Source organism: Coturnix japonica, chromosome 1 (genome assembly GCF_001577835.2).
Source record: "Coturnix japonica isolate 7356 chromosome 1, Coturnix japonica 2.1, whole genome shotgun sequence".
Classification (NCBI taxonomy): domain Eukaryota; kingdom Metazoa; phylum Chordata; class Aves; order Galliformes; family Phasianidae; genus Coturnix; species Coturnix japonica.
Genome location: NC_029516.1, coordinates 157,676,414 through 157,697,577, shown reverse-complemented (window position 1 = coordinate 157,697,577; position 21,164 = coordinate 157,676,414). Strand labels below are relative to the sequence as shown.

Here is a 21,164-nt window from a genome sequence, read left to right as displayed (position 1 = left end):
ATCCAGCAGTTCATCTACTGAAATTCAAAGCTGCAAGATAAATGTGTAGGAGGGCTCCTTTAAGTATTAGTCGGCCACGCTGTGGGATGTGCTCCCATATAACCCCGGGTGATCAAAGTGCTCCAAGATGGCACAAGGACAACGTGATGGCACAAAATGTATCCCCAAGGAGGGACAAGTCCACCTGGTCAAGCGAGATGAGCATCTTTGCCAGCTGGACAGCCAGACTTAAGAGAACTTTCAGCTAGGAACAGAAAAGGGAGATGGCAACACACAGGGAAGAAAAGAAAAACTGTCAAGGGCAGTAAGAACATGGTGCAGCATGCATGTTGGGAATAAGAAACCTCAGGAATGATGAAATGGGGTGTGAGAGGCCACCCACCTCAAGGGTATGCACACAAACACCTACAGACTGGGAAGCAAGCAGGAGAAGCTAACGCTGCAAGAATGACTTGGTGGGAGTTTGTTACAGATCACTTCATCAGGCAAATTAAGTCTTCTGTGAGGAATTTGAGGGAGTCTTAGATCCCAGACTGATGAGGGATTTCAGCCTACCTGACATCTGCTGTAAGCACAACACATCACAATGCATGCACTCAAGATTTCTGAAATGTGTCAGATGATGTATTGATACTGACTGGGCCAGTCACAGGTGATTGCAGATGGATCTGCCATGTCAGCAAGGCAGAACCATGGGATGTGGGAGCTGGTGTCTTGGTCATCAAAGCCTTTGCTGTAGTGACTGAGAAAAGGTGTGAGCTACGTTATGGAGTGGTAAATGAAAAGAAATCAAGAGTTCACAATGGCCAAGCCAGCAAAAATCAGTTTCCAACCTGATGTTACAAGGATGTGACAAGGATGATGAGATGTTATTTTTCCTCTGTGTATGGCACTGATGAGATTTCTGGGGTAATACTGCACCCACCTCTGGTTTCCTTGTTGTCAAAAGAAAACTGAGAAATCACTTGAAGCTGGAGAATATTCTATGCATGGAGGGACATAAAGAGCACAATCTGTTTGGCTTATCAAAAAGAAGACTGGAAGGTGACTACAGAGATTTTTGATCTCACAAAGTGAGAAGCGTAACTACAAAAAGAAATAACTGCAAACTGAAATCAAACAAAGCTGAATTGGTAATTACACGCATTTTTAAACAGTGGAAGACTTTAATGGTTGAAGTATTTTGCCAAGCAAGGGAGTACATTTGGTATCTCCTAAGGGTTTCAGTTGAAGAATAGATGCTTTTCTCACAGAATTGCATTAGCTGAACAGATGGAATTATTTATTTGCCTCTAAAGGCCATAATTGGACCATAAAATAATAGGATAATTCTGGTTGGAGCAGACCTTTGGAGATCTCTGGCTCAACCTGCTCACAACAGAGTTGGCTCCCAAGTCAGAGGGCTGCTTTGTGTATACACTTCTTTATTTGCTTTGGAAACTCTTCATTTTGGATCCAGACAGCTCTTGAAAAAAGATCACGTGAATTCACCAGCTGGATTTTGATTGACACATAGCCCAGTCAAGGTCATCCACCATCCTCATGGCGGAGTAACCAGCCCTGCTCTAAAAACACACTTTAACTGCGGAAGAACTTCTTTACGGTGAGGGTGACGGAGCACTGGAACAGGCTGCCCAGGGAGGTGGTGGAGTCTCCTTCTCTGGAGATATTCCAGACCCGCCTGGACGCCGACCTGTGCGACGTGGTGTAGGGAACCTGCTTTGGCAGGGGGGTTGGACTCGATGATCTCTAGAGGTCCCTTCCAACCCCTACAATTCTGTGATTCTGTGATAGGCAACAAATATTACAGGATTTCTGCTACAGGGTAATAGTGTGGGACATAAAAGACTTTTCCCACTATTTGTATTCCATCATTCCAAGAAAAGCTGAAGCAGAATGCAATTGGGAGCCATGACAGGGAGTGATGGTAGGCAGACCCAGGCAAAGCGGTTCAAATGGTGAGGTGACACATTTTATTCATTGTTTCAAAATAATAGATTCAGCCTCACTTACAAACAAGGCATCAATAAGTTGTTACCATAGAAAACCATACAGTGATGGAAAACTATAAAGTTCGTGAAAACTAAGCTTATACTTCAGATAAATAATGTTTCATTCCTTACCACTTTTCGTCAACAAATCTTTTACAAATAAATATCAGAAATAATAATTATTGGACAAATTTTGTGAATAGAAAAAGGTGAAGGGGAGTTCTCATGTAGAGTAACTTTGGCTCGTGTTGATTCATACCTTATACTCATTTCAGAAGACCAAAGCTTTCCTCCATCAGTGTGGCTTTGTTTTTAAGCAGGGAGTAATATTTATGCCTTGCAGAGTTCACAGATGAAGTTACTTTAATACTTGCCTTTTTTTGCAGCTTGAATATCTCCAGAGAAGGAGACTCCACCACCCCCCTGGGCAGCCTGTTCCAGTGCTCCGTCACCCTCACTGTAAAGAAGTTCTTGCGCACATTCGTGCAGAACTTCCTATGCTGTACTTTCATCCCATTACCCCTAGTCCTGTCCCCACGCACTACTGAAAAGAGACCAGCCTCACCACTAAGGCTCCCAACCTCTAGGTACTATAAAATCTGGATCAGTCCCTCTCGCTTCTTTTTTCAAGGCTAAACAGACCCAGTTCCCTAAGTCTCTCCTTATAGGGGAGATGCTCCAGGCCCTTCACCATCTTAGTGGCCCTCCGCTGGACTCTTTCCAAGAGATCCCTGTCTTTTTTGTACTGGGGAGCCCAGAACAGGACACAATATTCCAGATGAGGCCTCACCAGGGCAGAGTAGAGGGGAAGGAGTTCTCTTTGGAGAGAAAGAGTAAGAGAGAAAGAGTCTCTTTGGTAAAGAGACTTGTACGATTCCAGCCCTCAGCCTCCTCCACTCTTCAGTTCCCTGCAGTATCAAGATGTAGAAGGAGCCGAGGAGGAATATGTAAAACAGCGTGAACATAACAGATAGTACGTAGTGGAAAAAATAATCGATAGGGGGTGGAAAAATTACTCAAAACAGCTTTCTGGAGATAATCAAGTTGTTAAAGAGCATCTACTGTTAATAGCCTGTGTTTTTCATTGAACTAATGGGTGGTTCATTATTTTTGTTTTAATTGAAACATATGTCACAGTTAGCAATATTTTGTGCTTCCACTCATCTAAAGCTGTTGTTCAAGTGTGTGTTGCAATCAGTTCTCAAACAATGCTCTCTTTGTCAGCAATACAGAAGTAGCGTGATTTTAATTTCTTTCTCTTGATAGATTTACACCCTGGAAGACCAACCAGTTCCCCTCTTTACCTGCACGTGGTCAGTTAAACGCTGCCATCTGCTTATAGTATAATTCAGGTTTTTCTACAAAGAAAAACATAACATAGGTTGTTGTTGTATGTATATCAGAACTGACAATGCTTAGTTTTGTATGTAGTAGTGGCCTGTATCTTTACAGTACATTAACCTGGGCATCATCTCTTTGTCCTTAATGACCTCATTGCCTCCTTCCATTTCTCCTGCAGTTTCATTTCTCTCCGCCCCCTGCAGCACTTCTTTCAATTTGCCCTTTATTTACTTTTCCCCGTTTTGCCCCTTTTCCCGCGTTGCTTCTTCCCCTTGATAAGCTGTGGCTGCCTTAGAACAGCACAGATACCATTTAGCTCACATTACTATTTTGCATATCCCATTAAAGACTCCATAGCATTTCACAGATATTAATGGGCTGATATTTAACACAGTAGCCCTGCTCCATAAATATGTGCTATTATTCCCATTATACATACAGGAAAGTTGATCAAGGTTGGTTTTGATTGGTCAGATATTGGTCAAGCTTATCTTTTGTTAATTCTCGGTTTCACTTCTCCGTGACTCACCATTACTTTGTTCTTTTCTGGCTGTACATATTTGTTCAGAGCAGCTGTTGTCTCATTGACAGGGGTTGTCAGAGCGTAGCCAACTCTCATTATGTTATCATAAGCCTTGTGATATCTGAAAGTTCCCTTCATAGATCCCAGTCCCTGGGGTAAGGTGATGAAGATTACTTGAGTTTCTAGCTCAATAAGCCAGAAAACTGAAAGATGTCATAATGGAATACCGAAAATGTTCAAAACAGGACGAAAATAAAAGCACACATATATATATATATATTTATATTTTTATATATATATATAAATGCAACTTTTCTGCTTTATTTTGTGATATCATGGATTCTATTTTGGGTTAATGATTTAAGAAACTGCCATATGTGGGACTGCAAATGTTAAGGAACATTTCCCATTTTGGAAAGGAGGCTGGCTGCAAAAAGGAAATCGCTCAATGAAGGCTAATGCATACTTGGCACAAATTTCAACTCTGCAAATGCACCTAGGAAAAAGTATAATTGGAACTGTAATCATATGTGAAATGCCTTAATGCAGAGAACAGCGTTTTTTACTCCTGTCATTTCCGTATTTGATTCTTCTTTTCTTTCAAGAAGAATCTCTGAAGGCAGAAGAGGATTTTCTTTACTCATCCGAAGATATGTACAACTACAGGAAGACGTCTGCTGAGAGGCTTACAACGATCTGCTCAGCACTTGACTTTGCAATAACTCTGGTTACCTCATACATTATTAAAAAAAGCATTTGGTAGCGCTTAAAATGAAAATCATTCAACTCTGTGTTTATGTACTCAGAGAGAAAAGTGAATTGGATTTGGTGTGTTTTGAAGATAGAATTTATGTTTACTGGAATTCAGCTAAGACTAAGTAGAAAACATTTCTTTACTTGAAATAAAACTAGAAATGTGTTATAAGGCCCTTTCCTCCAGCAAGATCCTTTGTCATTTCATAAGCAATTAATGACAATGTTGTTAGGGGCTCTGCTTAGAATTAAAGAGAAATAAATTCAAATGGCTACCTTGGATGCCAATACACCAATACAAATTCAGAGTGCTTATAAAATAGAGGATTATTCTACAAACGTTTTTACTTTATCAATGTTAAAAAGTTGGAATCATAGACTAATGCAATCTCTGCTACCTGCGGAGGTTGTAAGGCCAATATTCTGCTAAAAACAAATGCAGCTACATCAAGTTGCTCAAGGCCACATCCAGTCAAGCTTTAAATAGCTTAAATAGGATGTAAATTTCACCAACTCTCTTAGCATCTAGCTCAGTTTTGTAGCACCATTACATCAGAAATGTTTTCATTATTTTGAGTCAGAAATTTCCCATATTCTAACTTGTGTCCATTGCCTCTCATCCTTCTACTGTGCACCATGAGAGGTCTCTGGCTCCACCTTCCCTATATTCTCCTATCACACAGTGGAAAACAGATATAAACGATCCCCTTTGCCTTCTTTGCTAGCTGAGCAAAGTTAGCCCTCTCAGCTTCTCCTGTGTCCCATTCAGTCCATGAATGTCTTAGTGGCTTTCTGCTGGGCTTGCTCCTGTATATCTTTATCTTTGCATTCTGGGGAGGCCAGAACTGGACACAGTACTCAAGATGTGGTCTCACAAGTGCCAAAACAAAGATAAATAGATCCTCTTTGTGCTGGTCAATAGTCCTGGATGTAGCTGAGTTTGCAGCAAGGGCACACTGCTGTAGTCTGACAGGATCCTCAGATGCTTTTCATGGAATGAATTATAGAATCGTAGAATGGCTTAGGTTGGAGTGGACCTTAAAGATCATCTAGTTCCAGCCCCTCTGCCATGGGCAGGGTTGCCAACCACTATATTAGGCTGCCCAGGATCCCCTCCAACCTGGCCCTGAATGCCTCCAGAGCTGGAGCATCCACAACTCATTTATTGAGTAAAGGACAATCATTGAAACATTTAGGGCCAAATAAATAAATAAAATATCAGCCCCTGGGGCTTCATATTTCATAGATTCGGTAATAACAGGAAATGTCTCAGAAATAATTAGTGCACTGTAAGATAGCTGGACTGCCTTACGTGCAGTTCAGATCACTTGATACTTGAGAGCAATGAGTGGGAATGGCAGCAAACCTGTGGAGCTCGCTGTGCATTTGGAGGCTCCAAGAGCCTGGATTATGTAGCCTGGAAGAACAGAGATGTAAGGGGAACATCATTCTTCTTTATGAATAATTACTGAAAAAAAATCAGGGCAAACATCATTGTTCTTCAGCCTAACTTTGTAACAGTTCAGATATAAACAAACAGAAAACAGCAGCATGATTTCAACCATTAAGCCCCTTACTTCCCAAACTGCAGTCAGTGGCTGCTCTGGAAGGTCGGGAAGGGCTTAAGGGCAACTGTGAAAAATTAGATTAAAAAAAAATATTAATTTAGAATTAATTACATGTTTCAATACCTTATATACTTCAGTACAGTATCAAAACAGCACGCCAACAAAAACATTATGCAGATTTACTGCTGGCAGCAGGTCAGTATCCTCTACAACAGAACAGTAGAAAGTATCTGGCTGGAAAGGCTGGTAATTACCATGAGTGCATAGTCACCTTTAATCAGAACTACACACACAGTGAAGCTGATGCTAACAACGTGAGGTGCTGTTTGTTCCTGGTTTGATGGGTTGGGCTCAGAGGAGGTTACACAGAGATAGCTGACCTCAGAAACACAGCAGCACTTAAGAGAAGTTTGAAGAAAAAAATTGCATTAATGAAACTGTTTTTCTGAGAAGCCACTCCACTAGAATGGGAGGAAAGGGTCACTAATTGCTGTTCAAATGAAGGTTGATAAATGGACTGTACTCTTTGGTACCCATGAGAAGCTGGGCTCAGTTACACAACAAGTTCCTCGCATCTTTCTAATAATTACATTCCAAATGATTCTTAATGGACAGTAATGCAGTTTTTGCTGATGTATATATATACATAGAATGCCATGTTATTCCAATAAGCCCCTGTATGACAGGACTTGTTCAACATTTCAGATTTCATGCACATTTTATGAGATAATGGTAAAATAATTTGTTTGGCTTTATATGTCTACCTCTGTCTAGTAACATTCTGAATTAGCAAGTAATGTACAAGTGGCAGTGTACAAAAAACCTTCACCAATGTGTGATGTGCTGGCCTCATCACAGTCTTTGGACTGTATATCTTGCCTTTCCTTTTCTCTCATAGGCACACTGTCACTGTTCTGTGTTCCTCTCTCCATGGGATGCTTCACTGGTGATGCAGCTCCGTTACTGCACCCACGCTGGCACTTAGGCAACTCTGCAGTGAGCCGTTCAAGGAGGTTGTCTGAACAGTCATCTTCTTTGGAGGCAACTGGTAGCTTCAATACAAATGTTATTGACTTAAACCCCCGTGAGCGTAGGCTCTGGATTTTAATATTTGCAGAGTGGGTTTCGTGGAGCAGCTGGACAGATTACTAGAAATTAGAAGGCTGTTAGAACTAGAATCAATGAGGTGGTAAAGAGACCTATGAGAGGGAACAGAAGTATGACCTTGAGATGCCGCATAAGAGGATCTTTTTGAAAGGAGAGAGCACTAGAATGACAGGATCAACTTCAGCACTTACACATAACTTTGAACAGTAACGTTTTGATCAATAGTGCAAGGTAAACACAGCACTTCTGTGGATGGGAGCCTGCTATGTGCTTAAACAATCAATTTCATAATCTTGATTTCCCATTTCAACTCTTGGTTTTGCCTTGCCATCACATTAGAACTGCAGATTTCAATATTCTTTATTTCACACCTGATCTCAGTTATTTTATTTTTTTTTTTGCTCCAGCCATAATTGGCTGTTTTTGTTTGTTTTCTGATTCATTTCTTTTTCATATAAAGAATCTGTGATGTGAGACATGTGGGAAATCTACACCCGACTGAAGGGGAATATATTTTTCACATCAAAGCATTTCACAAACTCTCATTTATTTAAATTCCTTACACATCTCTGATGAATAACCTCACAGAAATGGATGTCACGCTCCAGATCTTCGTACCATTTGGTCCTCCAAGATTAAGAACTAGCTAGGTCCCACCGTGCATGTCGAAATTCAGTGGAGATTTCCTGGCAACCCCACAAGCAGAATCATCATAGCTCATTTATTCTTTAGATAGAGCTGGTGTCCAGGCAGATGGCAGGAAAACAGGAGTCTCCCAAAGAAGATACCAGAATCCTGGCCATAGGGACTCGGTGCCTGAAAATGCCTTTGAAACATAAAGTCATGGTTATTTAGTCTCCACACCCCTCACTTTGAATGGCTCCTACCTTTCAAGCTCCTTTCCCCAGCACTTTTGCAATTTGCTCCACCTCCAAGTCAACGAGACAAGGCCAGGAATTCAGCCTCATCAGCATGTAGTGAGATTTCCAAGGTACAACAATGGGTAGAGCACCAGCCTGGGATCTTCATGGGATTTCAGATCTTTGTGCTAAGCTGGGCGTTGCCATTTGTGTTCATCCTGATCTTGAGGTTGCTGCGTTTCTCAAGCAGAACCAGCTTCTTAATGTACAGTGTAGGAGAAGCTGGAACTAGCATCTTACAATTGCAGTTTGACCTAGTGCAGGTCAGGCTAGGTTTCTTTGGTGATGAGTCAGGGCGGTGTGGGGACCATTTGCAGTCAAGATACAGAGCCATAGGTTTCTGCTATGTCTGTTTGCCTGCTGTCTTTGTTCTGCTTGATGTCATCTCTCTGTCACCGATACCTTTCTTCACCCAAGAGCTGTTCAGGCTTCCTCCAAACCTGGGAGCATTTCCCGGCACCTGGGCTGAATGCTTATTGAATGATAGAGATTTCCCTTGCGTAGGTATCACAGATAGCAGGTTGAGGTTTCTTTTTTATAGCGTGTAGCCGTAATACAGTCTGTGTATGTCCAACTACAACATTTTAATAGGGCTGCTGCACAGACGGGGCCGTGCTGTGTCACAACACGCTCCTCCATCTAGTCCTGCAGGCAAAACCTGACAGCGCACCTCACCCATTGCGGGCCACGAGTATGAAACTCGCTGTAAATATTAACAGCAAGGGCGTTCAGCAGGACGGCTACGGAATAATAACTGTGATGTTAGTAAGGGGATCAAATCTATTGTAATCTATTGCTTTAAGTAACACCCACTTATCGCCCCGCACAGGCGATAACAGCGGGCAGCCCTCCTCAGCTTGCAGTCGGGCGCGGAGCGGGCAGCCCCGCCGAGGCCCCGCTGTTAAGGGCGGCTGCGGCCCCGCCTCCCTCCTTTCGGCCCGCGCCGCCATCTTGTGAGTGCGGGCAGAGCCGCGCTGAAGCGTGGGGGCCGCGGTCAGGTGGCTGCGCGGCTCCGGGGAGGCGACGGGAAAGCGGATAGAGGGGATGGAGGGGCTGTGGTGGCGGTGGGGTGGCTGGTTGGCTCGGTGTGGGGACGGCGAAGCCCTACGGTGGGGATCGCTGGGGGTGTGGGAGGCCGCGGCCTGCAGGGCTCGGTGTGAGGCCCTCTATTCAACGGGGCCTGTTGCGAAAGGAAGAGGGAAAGCGGTTTCAAACTAAAATATGGGAGCACTGGGTTGGATGCTAAGGAAAAAGGCTTTATTGTAAGAACGAGGAAATGGTTTTAAGTTAAAAGAGGGAAGATTTAGGTTGGATGTTAGGGGGAAGTTATTCACTAGGAGAGTGGTTAGGCCCTGGAACAGGCTGCCCAGGGAGGTTGTGGATGCCCCGTCCTTGGAGGTGTTCAAGGCCAGGTTGGACGGGGCCCTGGGCAACCTGATCTAGTAAATGTGTATGTTTGGTGGCCCTGCCAGGCAGGGGGGTTGGAACTACATGATCCTTGAGGTCCCTTCCAACCCGGGTCATTCTGTGATTCTGTAATGGTGAGGCACTGGGGTTACCCAGAGAGGTGGTGGGTGTCCTGTCCATGGAGCCACTCAAGGTCAGGCTGGACAGGGCTCTGAGCACCTGAAGGAGCTGTAGGTGGTTGTGCTCACTGCAGGAGGGTTGGAGCACGTGGCCTTTAAGGCTTCCTTCTAGTTCAGATGATACTGGGACGAGTGGCACAAGTCAAAATGAGAGCACTTAAAGCTGGATACGCAGAAGCACGTTTGGTCGTGTTTTTAGTGAATGAACCAGTCGTCCTGATTAATTTGTATTCATTTTTACAGTAATCCGCCAAAATGACGAACACAAAGGGAAAGAGGAGGGGAACTCGTTATATGTTCTCGAGGCCCTTTCGCAAACATGGTGAGTACATGTAGTGAGAGCAATGGTACTGACCTGTCGGGTGTCAGCAGTCCCATAGAACTGCCACATTACGACAAAGGGTATCTCAGATACCCATTCAGACCAAAGCCCACAGAAAGATATGCAAGTAAACTGCTCTTACAGTGTATGTATTAAGTGTTTTGAGATCAAGCAGTCGTTCAGTCATCACTTGGAAATGAATTTGATGGTGAAGAAAGCACCTAACAATTCATTCTTACTTCAAATGTGCAGCTTGTTTCTTAGCAATGAGTCGTGATAGCAGCTATTTTCAGTGATATAGTAAATAGGTGTAAAGCTGTAGTTTTTATTCAGCTTGACTTAATAATTTTTTTCCATTTGAAATGTATGAAGAGACAATAGAGGTAAGAAAAGAGGTAAGGCTTAAAAGAAGCCTGATTTCTGTTTTACCTTCTTGACTTTTAATTTTGAGTTTGTGATCTGTTTTCTCTTTTCCTCTACTGTTTTTGATTGTGAAATGTGAGCTTCATAGTATCCACATCTGTTTCTCCCCACAGGAGTTGTCCCTCTGGCTACCTACATGCGCATCTACAAGAAAGGCGATATAGTTGATATCAAGGTACTTTCTGTGTTGCAGTGTAATGAGAAATAATGAGTGTCATCACTTCCCATTTCTAGGTGTTATTTATTTTTTGAGGCAGTCTTTCTGTTATTTGTGTCGTGTCTCAATGCAAGTACCCTCTTTTGAGACAGTACTGGAGCAACAATGCTATTGAGCCGTATTAATGCTTCAGTGTCGCATGTTTTTATATGTGTAATATATATTAGACTATGAACTATCAGTTGAGCTGAAAAAAGGTGAGTGAAGTATGGCATGTCTGATACTTGGGTTGTTGCATTGCTTGCACAACTGTCATTCTCATAGTTAATCAATTTTCCTGATTTTCATGTGCTGTTGAGAAGAGACATAGATTAACCTGCATAATTTATGCAGTATTTATTTTCCAGCTGATTTTAATGACATGCCCTATACTTTCAGCAGTTTGTTGTAAAGTGTTTTGCTGAGAGCTCCTGCTCTGTTGAATCCTTTAGTTTCAGTTTGAAACACAAAGTTATTATTACAGCCACAAAGAAGTTGGCATGTAATCTATGGGGTTGACTCTTGCAGAACTATGCCATTCAAAATTACTGCTTCTTGACATTCTGGAGCTTGATGATGATTGTCTCCTCTGATTGCTTGCTGAAAGCAAAGTGATCAAATCATTTCACCGGCACTGAAAGCTACTGGAATGATCACAGCAGAATATAATAGTTTATAGGTGTAACATGTGTAGCTATAAATTCAAAGGTATGAACAAGAAAGGAAGGCTTTTAAGTAACTCTTGAATAATTTGATGTTTTTGTTTTAAATAGCTTGTGAAAGAAAAGCCCCTGACATTGCTTTAATGTTTTTAAGCTAAAGCTTGTAAAGCTCTGCCTTCATTCTTGTTTTAACAGGGTATGGGTACAGTTCAGCAAGGTATGCCTCACAAGTGTTACCATGGCAAGACTGGAAGGGTGTATAATGTTACTCAACACGCTGTGGGTGTTATTGTTAACAAGAAGGTTAAGTAAGTAACAAAAATTCTTAGTACAAAAAGTTTTGTTCTGGGCAGTGTTGATGTGTAATGACACCCTCCTTTCACTTTGCCAGTTAGACACATTTTTGTCTTGATTGGTCATTCAAGGTGGGTAAAGTATCCGTCCTTTTAAAACCCAAGCAAATGGTTGTCATTTGTCTTGGATCCTGTCAGAGGAAACAGTTCTTTATTCTTCTGAGCAGCGCTTAATGACGTAATGAGGATTTTCACCTGACTTGCATTTATGCTGAAGACTGTTGCAAATAGTATTTGTGGCCTTATCCCAGGGAGGTGGTGGAGTCTCCTTCTCTGGAGATATTCAAGACCCACCTGGACACCGACCTGTGTGACCTGGTGTAGGGAACCTGCTTTGGCAGGGGGGTTGGACCCGATGATCTCTAGAGGTCCCTTCCAACCCCTACAATTCTGTGATTCTTTGTGTATTCATCTGATTTTCACACAGTTTTATCAGAAAAAGATACTTTTTTTTTCTCTCCATTGGGACTGAAGCACAGTGGTAATAGTTAACTCATAGTATCAGCATAAGGTTACTTGTTCTCCAGCAACTTAATCCTAAATGGTGAGCAGCATGTTATTGTATATCAGTAAGATTTCACTTGCATATATACTATCCAGTTTACATCTGCTTCAGTGTATTCTGTATTGCCATTTGACAAATAATGATGTGTGGTTGAGCTTATAGAATTACTTACATAAATGCCATAAAACTAGCTTAGGAATTGCTGTTTATCAAGTGCACTAAATTAAAACCGGATACTTTTTTTGCAGGGGTAAGATTCTTGCCAAGAGAATTAATGTGCGTATTGAGCACATTAAACATTCCAAGAGCAGAGACAGCTTTTTGCAGCGTGTGAAGGAGAACGAAAAGAAGAAGAAGGAAGCAAAAGAAAAAGGCATTTGGGTTCAACTGAAACGCCAGGTAATATATTTAATGTAGTTGATAACATTTTTGATGCAATTGGCTAAAGAGGAACGAAAGCAAAACAAGGCATGAGACCTGGAAACCACCTAGAAACAAATCAATTGCCTGAAATTCTTCTCTGAATTCTTCTCACTGGTGACAAGTGACAGGATGAGGGGAAATGGCCTCAAGTTGCGCCAGGGCGAGTTTAGGTTGGATATTAGGAAGAACTTCTTTACAGAAAGGGTTGTTAAGCACTGGAATAGGCTGCCCAGGAAGGTGGTTGAATCGACATCCCTGGTTGTGTTTAAGAGCCGTTTGGATGTGGTGCTCAGGGATATGATTTAGTGTAGGGTTGCTAGAGTTAGGGTACTGGTTAGGCTGTGGTTGGACTTGATGATCTTCAAGGTCTTTTCCAACCTGGGTAATTCTATGATTCTAAATGTTCACTTCCAAAACAACAAAGCATTGTGCCGTAAACAAAACTTTTTGTCTGCTTAAAAAATGAACCACCACCAACAAAAAGTGTTAATGGAGCTGAAATGCAGGTCTATGGCAGATGGTGTTGGAAGTGTCTGTAACCACCCTCACTTGTTTCTATTCCTTTTGTAGGAGGTTCCTTCTTCTTTTAGAGTAGAGTGACAGCATGCAGTGTGTCTCCATCTGAGCTGTCTGATAGGCTTGTTGGCAGAACAGAACTGCACTGTTCCTGGATGAAAATGATGCCCTTGGCTGTGAGCAAAGGGTGATGCTTCCTGTTCAGGCCTCTCTACTTGAGGGTTGCTAATCAGCAGCAGAAGCTGTGGCCGATTTCTAGGAGTGATGTTGTCTTTGGTTTAGTTGAATTTAGCTGTAACAGAAACTGTTAAAACTGAACGAATAGACTTCAGAGAGAAGGTAATAGCTGTTGCTTCTGCAACTACAGGGTACTTTCTGTTGACTTGGATTAGTAATCCACAGAGTCTGAATTGTATTTGTCCTCATTCAGCAGTAAGTCAAATCTTAGAGCAGATTCCTTTTTATGCAGTTAACCTTTTAAGCAGATTTTAGAGAGACCAGAAATGATAAAATTGCTGTGATGTTTGTAAGATAATACATTAAATTTTGTTGACTTAAATTTAATGTAAGGTTTCTTTTGAGCTTTTGTGCCCTGAATTCTTTCTGTTTCTGTTTACAGCCTGCTCCGCCAAGAGAAGCACACTTCGTGAGGACTAACGGGAAGGATCCAGAGCTGCTGGAGCCGATTCCCTATGAATTCATGGCGTAATACACGTCTGAAAAATAAATTAAAGCTCCGGTTTTTGGACAAGTGTATGTGATTGTGATTCCTTTGAAGTCTTTCAGGGGGCAAGTTTAGGTTGGATATTTGGAAGAACTTCTTCACAGAAAGGGTAGTTAGGTACTGGAATAGGCTGCCCAGGGAGGTGGTTGAATCGCCATCCCTGGATGTGTTTAAGAGCTGTTTGGATGTGGTGCTCAGGGATATGATTTAGTGTAGGGTTGTTAGAGTTAGGGTACTGGTTAGGCTGCGGTTGGACTTGATGATCTTCAGGGTCTTTTCCAACCTGGCTAATTCTATGATTCCTTGATTCTTTTTTTAAACAGATTCTTAGAAAACTTATTCTGAGCTTATTTCTTCAGCCTGCATTACATAGCACTTGGATGTTAAAAACATTGGTGCCTTTTGCTCATCAGTTTAGTCATTTATATGTAGACCGTGAACCTTGGGGATGCTGACATTTGCTATTGCTCAATGATGATCATCCTCCTTTGATTACCTGGTGAGGTAATATGAGAGGACATGGAATAATTTCACCGGCGAACTGAGAGCAAATAGCAAGAACTGTGCGATGTCTCTTCAGGGTTTAATTTTTTTCATGGTAAAACATAGTGGATTGCTGGTATCATCAACAGAAGCTTTTGGCTGAAGGGCCTCAGTTTAATACCAAGGAAAAATTGGGGAAGCAGGCAAGACTTCCCAACTCTTGCTGCTTTATGCACTCGGCTTTTAGGCACAAACACATTTGTCTTGGAGCAGTTGGATGTATATATTAAACTGTAGTCCGTTATCAGCTTATTTGGCTTGGCAGCTTCCACAGCAATCTAAAAGAAATGCTCGACTTATAAGATGGGCATTTTCCATTAGGCTTTGTGTCTGTATAAGAGTTAAATAGGATGCATTAATGGAAATGCTCCTTGGGGATGATATATCCATCTGTTTTCCTCCCGATTCGTGCTTGTGCAAGTTGTTTTATACTTTACTGCCAGGGCTGGAGTGGATTTGCTGTAGCATCCTGATGGGAACATTATCAACCCAAAGTGTTGGGTGGTATTAAACTTCTGAATTTTTATTCAGCGGCTTGAAGGAATAGGAGTCAACAGGATGCAGAGGCCATATGTGAGAGCATGTGCCAGCTACAGCTTATCACACAGCTATAGCTTATCATAACAGACTGCAGTGAATGTTCTATTCCACAATGATTTTGGAGAACTTTCTGGAGAAGAAAGCAAAGCTGTAGATTTCTTTGATAATTGTGTGATTTCAGTTTTGCAGGCAATTCAGACTTGCCATTGTGGAGCTGGTGGTCACATTACCCTGGTTTGACATGTGGAGAGTGGAGTGCTCGTGGTCAGCACAAGCTGTTACACTTCAATGTGACACTGCGTATTCCAGGCAGCCTAATGGAGAGGTGAGGTGTCCCAGTTCTTAATGAACTGCTGCAGCTGGTTCCCTTCTGTTGGATACCCAAAAGAGAGGCAGGAAAACGTGAGCTGTCACCTTAGTCTTTTAGTGCATCACTCAGGCCAAGATCAGAGCTTTCCTGTGGGCTGCGTATGCTGTGTTAGTGCACGGTAATGTCGTGTGTGAGTGGGAGGGATTCCGTGAAAGGGCAGAAAGGGCTGAGGAGGAGAATCTGTGCCTGGGGAGCGAGGAAAATGCAGACATAGCATGGCATCATAATCTGAAGGATGGTGTCCTGCATGGTGCTGTGTTGGAATGGCCACAGCTGGCAGAGAATGTGTCTGTTTTAAGGCTCAAGTTGCAGCTTGTAGGTTTCATGTAGTCATAACTGTCCTGGCTCAAGCCCTGTCCAGGGGGGTGGTTCCCATCCATACACCTCAGGAGCCTGCAGACTGCCAAGCTTTGGGTGAAGCCCTTGGTTTCTTTCCCTGAAGGTGCTTAAGGCCAGAAGTCATTGGACCTTGAGGTGGGAATGCAACTTGGACTGAGTGGTCTTAATATGAAAAGACCTTACAGAGACTGTAGGGTTGGTGGTATGGGAGACAGTCGAGGTCCCAAACAAAAGTATTTGTATGACTCATCCACTTGGATTTAAGACGTTCTCTCCTTCTCTCAAGGAGCCTTTCCTTCTCTCTGAAGAAATCAGATGCTTGTTCCTGTTCTTCCAGAGGAGGATGGATTGAAAGTGGTACGTTTTAGACATCTGTGTGGAGCAGGTTAAAGTATAAACTGGTGCTGCCAAGTAGGGCTTGCAGCTGAGAATTGAGACTCCTTGGGATGGCTTTGAAGCCCATGTGTCAATAGATCTGCAGGCATTACTGATCTGAGCTGCTGTGTGAGCAACCTGATCCCATATGGCTTTGGCCATGGCGAGGAGTTGCTTCATGGTGTGTGCTGTCTTGGTTTGTGCAGTCACATCAGTGTGTGACTCACCCTTTGACCTTCAGGGTGCAGCATCAGGCAGGACACCATGAGCTCTGCAGCTGCCCAGGAGCAAGAGGAGCTCAAGTTTTGGGGATGATGTTTAGTGCTGCTGCTCTCGCAGCTCAGCGCCCGGCAATCATCTGCTTGGAATAGACTCGTTTTAATGCTGTTCTTTCAAGGGCACGCTGGATGTACCCTGATAGCTCTCTTATAAAGAAATGTTTAAAAATAGTCTGTGTTTGCACAAGGCCAAAGAGAAGTGGTTGTGCATGACAATGGGAGCAGATGACAATAGCCTGAACCGCTGGAAACCAAAAGCTTTTAGTGATAGAGGAGAAACCTTGTTTATGAAAGGGAAACTGCACGATGGGGAGTGTTGATGGAGAGATTTCAGAAGCAATCAGTTTCTGTGGCTAAAAATGGCCTTGATGGTCCTGCAGGGGTTCTTGGACACTGGAGCAATATAAACAATAACAAACTTGCACAGACACTGCTTTAATTTATGGTGTTAACTGCTGGGAATCACACACAGCCTTTCAGAACAGAACAGTGGCATTTTAACAGAGTTTCTGAGCCTCAAAGGGAGAATTTAAGTGGGGTAGAATGTGGCTTTGGGGTGGCCTGTTCGTGTGACTGGCATGTGATGGAGAGTGCCATCCTCTGCTGTATCCTGCTGGCTTGTGTTCTCTCTAACAGTAAAAATAAAGCATCCCTTGAGTGAACTATTCAACTCGTCAAGACTGCTATGCTAGCAAAGCATTGTTGTGGGGATGGTGTTGGGGATCCCAAGGCAGTGGTTTACATAGGGACTTGGGCTGTTGGATTCGAGGCTGCTTTAGCTGTTGGGGTGTGAGCTCGGGCCTGGGGGGGATCAACTTTCCTTGGGAACTATTTCCCTTCAGAAAAGCAAAGGGCTTAATTCAAACCCCAGGGACAAGTGCAGTGGTTGAAGCTGGTTTCTGATCAGCGAGCTGGGACTTGGGGGCTGGACTCAATGATCTCTAGAGGTCCCTTCCAACCCCTACAATTCTGTGATTCTGTGACTTCAGGCTTTGGGATTTTGACCCCAGGGGGCTGCATCCAGATGCACAACTGAGCTAAAAGACTAACATTTCCCTTGTCCAATGACTCGAGCCCAGCTGCAGAGCTGACACATAATGCATGACCTGCGGGAACCAGGAGCTGAACTCGATCCTTGTGAATCCCTTCCAATTCAAGATACTATGATTCTGTGACCCCGTTGGTGCGTTTTGGGCTGGATCCACACCTTGCAAACCCCTCCAGACCCCAAAGCCGCCCCTCCCCTGCGGGCCACATCGCCGCCCAGGCTTCTCCAGCATCCTTGGGCTCCGCACCCACCGGGATGTGCCGGCAGCGCTCAGCGCCGGGTGCTGCGGGAGGCGGTGGGCGGCGCGGTGCTGCCGGGGGCGGCTGCGGGGCGGTGCCGGCGGAGCCTTTAAAAGCGGGCGGCGGGGGCCGAGCCGGGCGCTACCGAGCCGAGCCGGGCTGAGCCGGGCCCCATGCGCCTGCCGGGGATGTCCCAGCCCTTCCTGCTGGCGCCCATCGCCGAGTGCTCCCCGGGGCCGCCCGGCTCCGAGCTGCGGCTGGCAGTGCTGGGGGCCCGCGGCGTCGGCAAGAGCGGTGAGTGCGGGCTGTCCGTCCCTCCGTCCGCCCTGCTGCCTCCCTGCCCCTCCGTCCTAACGCGGCCGCTCTGTTTCAGCGCTGATCGTGCGGTTCCTGACCAAGCGTTTCATCGGGGACTACGAGCCCAACACGGGCAGCCTGTACTCTCGCCTGGTGCGGCTGGACGGGGAGCAGGTGGCTGTGCACATCCAGGACACGCCGGGTTGTCTCCAGGTACGGGCGGCTCCGGCCCAGAACCGCGAGGAGTGGGGAGCGAGGGGTCGAAAATCTTTGGGGTGGGGTCACAAAGGCTCCCAGTGATCGTCCCCACTGGCCGGGTTGTACAGCTTGAATTGTACAGGGTTGCAAAGCCATGTTTTGGGCACATTTAGCTCTCAACCCTTTTTCCTGCTTTCCACTGAGCCTCACTGTGCTCAAGGGATGCCCCACGCTGTACTTTGCTCAACCTCGATCCATTCTCTGCCACTCAAGAGCTGGGTTCATAAGCCTCTGTTGCCTAAAAAGGAAACAGCTGAGCCGAGTCCCCCAGGACGCAGCTCAACCCCTTTAGCGGGGCTCTGTGCTGGGCCGGGTGCTCCCAGCCCCACGCAAGTCCCATGCCAAGCCCCGGCTGTGTCCCTTTACAGGTGCAGGAGGACTGCGTGCAGGCACCGGACGCGCTGTCGAGGTGCATGAAGTGGGCAGAGGGCTTCCTCGTGGTCTACTCCATCACAGACCCCGGCAGCTACCAGGCGGTCCGTCCCCTCCACCAGCACATCCGTCAGCTCCACCCCGACGCCCGGATCCCCATCGTCGTGGTGGGGAACAAAGCAGACCTCCTCCACGCCAGACAGGTGCAGGCCAAAGAGGGGCTGCAGTTGGCCAACGAACTGGGCAGCCTCTTCTTGGAGATCTCTACCAGTGAGAGCTCGCAGGGCGTCTGCGAAGTGTTCCAATACCTGTGCCGGGAGGTCAGCAAACTGCAGCACGCCGAGCGCCGCCGACCGAGCGGCATCCCACGGCCGCGCTCCCCCAACATGCAGGACCTGAAGAGACGCTTCAAGCAGGCGCTGTCACCCAGAGTCAAATAGAGCTGCCGCCAAGACCTGGGAGGGGATGCCATAGACTTTATATTTTTGTAAGCTAGTGAATAAAATAGAATAAAAATCTTTATTTTTGTACTAATGCCAATGCAGTGTGGATGTAAATATGTTAGAGCACGCGGTTTCCTTCTTCTCTTTTGTTTGTGATGGGTTATTTTTACAGGGGAAAAAATAAAAAAGAAGTAAAAGAGAGAAAACGCTGCATAGCAACTGAAGGGAGATGTTTAGAGAAGGGGATTTGCATTTGCCAGGAGGTTTGGATCTGCTCTCTCATGGGCTGCTGTACTCTGCTCAAGTGTGGCTCTGGCCATTGGTTTCCAGCTGGTACAATGGGAACGGTGCTGAGGGAGCACTCATATAAAATGCTCAGCCGGCCTTTGGAGGAGAAAGGAAAAGAAAAAAAACCAGCTGTATTAAACATGAAAAGATCAAACTGCCTGTAATAATTCCAGCTATCATCATTCTTCCTCCTTGCACCTACGATCAGCTGAGCAATGCCATGCATTTAGCAGCGTGCTGCTTTTTGATCTGCTGCATTGTAGACCCATCCTGCAGTGCCCTGGGCCCCAGTGCTGAGCAGGAAGAGGTTCTGCCACACATCACCATGGGCTGAAGCTGAGCAATCCACAGTAGAGGTGTGTATGGGATTGCTGCTGCTTTCAGTGGAGAAATGTAATTGAGGGGACTGGCGTGTGAGCTCCATTAGAGAAAATAGCTCATTTAGAGGGAATCACATCTGTCCTCCCCGGAACTATTTCCTAAGCCATTTGGGAACAGGTCAGACTATACACTCTGATTTTACGTAAGCCCTCCACTGATCAGAGTGTTTTTCAGTAACAGTTTGCTGGCTGTCTAAGCACAGAACGTGGGCTTTGCACTTCAAATGTGCCTCTGAAGTATGTGCGTTGTGTTGGTAAAAATAAAACTGCTCCGTGCTGAATGGAAAATGTGGAAGTGGAGCAATCTGTGCAGGGGAAGGTTTGCTGGGCACACACAGAGAACTCTGTGAAGTGGTTGATTGCCTCAAGCATCGCAACCTTCCCAGTGCATGTGTGCAATGTGGGCCCTGAAAAGGAAACAGGAGGGCTGAAGGGAGGCAGCTCAAAACATACAGGGTCATAGAATCATAGAATCACCAAGGTTGGAAAAGACCTAAAGGATCATCCAGTCAAACCGTCAGACCTAAACTGGGAATGCCAAGTGGGTCTGAAGCTCTTGAGTTGATTACAGGAAGAGCCAAAAACACAGTGAGTGAAAGTACTCGTTGAAATACACTGGAAAGATTTATTCACCATAACAGGTGTTCTGCCAGGTCCAGGACTCTGAGCTGGGGGCTTGGAGGTAGCAGGGTATGTGCTTAATGGGAAAGACACTGTCCTAGTGGGATTGATGTCAGGACACACATTCATAGGGAAATCTGAAGGGGAACTTCACTGCCCTGAAATTGGAGGAATACCTACATATCCATGCAATATTCTAACATTCTGGATGTTGTCTACGGACTTCTGCCTCTCACTACAGTTGTCCAAGAGTGAGAGCAATGGGCACTGACCTCAGTGTCTGCTGCCTCTGTGAAGCTGGAGCTGAGGATGTGGCCATGTTACTGAGGGCAGCTTGGTCAGGAGGCGGCTGCTTTCCCAGCCCTTGTGGCTTCAGGATGATGGCAGGGCATGGCTTGGCCTTTCTTTGTGATCAGAGGGAAGGATGAATCTGTCTCCTTCCTCCCACTGCCTCCGCAATGGAACAGAATCACAGCAATTTCCCCCGATAGGAAAGGATGAGTGGGTTTTCAGAGGCAGCATCATGCACTATTATGGCTGCTACTACATCAGCATCTCCACCTGTCGGGCTATTTTGTCTAGTTATCTCCCAGAAATGAAATCATCCATCAATGCTTTAAGACTTCACTTAAGACTTGAAGAATTTTTAACTATCTGATGTCACCAACCTGCTCTGTGTGATTCCACACAGAGCCACAAGCCCTAAGGTGATACTACATACAGATAGCTTTGTGGAGGTTCCCCTTTCCTTCTGCCCTGGTTCAGCAATCTGGACCCAAGCTGTTCCTCGCTGCCTCCTGGAATATATGGTGTTCAGTGCTGCACATCCACACTGTATTTCTAAGGTGTGTTTTGATGAG

General features: G+C 44.9%; 2 protein-coding genes and 2 non-coding genes across 5 annotated transcripts; all 4 read left to right on the top strand.

Annotated features, from left to right (window-relative positions):
• The first annotated feature begins 9,044 nt into the window (after positions 1–9,044).
• On the top strand, positions 9,045–13,945 carry RPL21 (ribosomal protein L21). 2 transcript variants are annotated; one of them, XM_015852045.2, is made up of 6 exons: positions 9,045–9,156; positions 10,033–10,111; positions 10,648–10,709; positions 11,588–11,700; positions 12,499–12,649; positions 13,809–13,945. In XM_015852045.2, exons 2-6 carry the CDS (start codon positions 10,045–10,047, stop codon positions 13,896–13,898), a joined length of 483 nt encoding a protein of 160 aa, XP_015707531.1. In that variant the 5' UTR covers positions 9,045–9,156; positions 10,033–10,044; the 3' UTR covers positions 13,899–13,945. The 2 variants fall into 2 exon arrangements, with proteins under 2 accessions (XP_015707531.1, XP_015707532.1); XM_015852046.2 differs by having other exon boundaries at positions 9,110–9,201.
• On the top strand, positions 11,298–11,373 carry LOC116652808. Its single transcript, XR_004306027.1, has one exon. It is a non-coding gene; the product is annotated as a small nucleolar RNA SNORD102 (small nucleolar RNA).
• Positions 11,762–11,894, top strand: LOC116652820. The gene has a single exon (XR_004306039.1). It is a non-coding gene; the product is annotated as a small nucleolar RNA SNORA27 (small nucleolar RNA).
• Positions 13,946–17,774: 3,829 nt separating the features above from the next.
• Positions 17,775–19,112, top strand: RASL11A (RAS like family 11 member A). Its single transcript, XM_015852048.2, has 3 exons — positions 17,775–17,939; positions 18,019–18,155; positions 18,569–19,112. Exons 1-3 carry the CDS (start codon positions 17,819–17,821, stop codon positions 19,010–19,012), a joined length of 702 nt encoding a protein of 233 aa, XP_015707534.1. The 5' UTR covers positions 17,775–17,818; the 3' UTR covers positions 19,013–19,112.
• Positions 19,113–21,164: the final 2,052 nt, after the last annotated feature.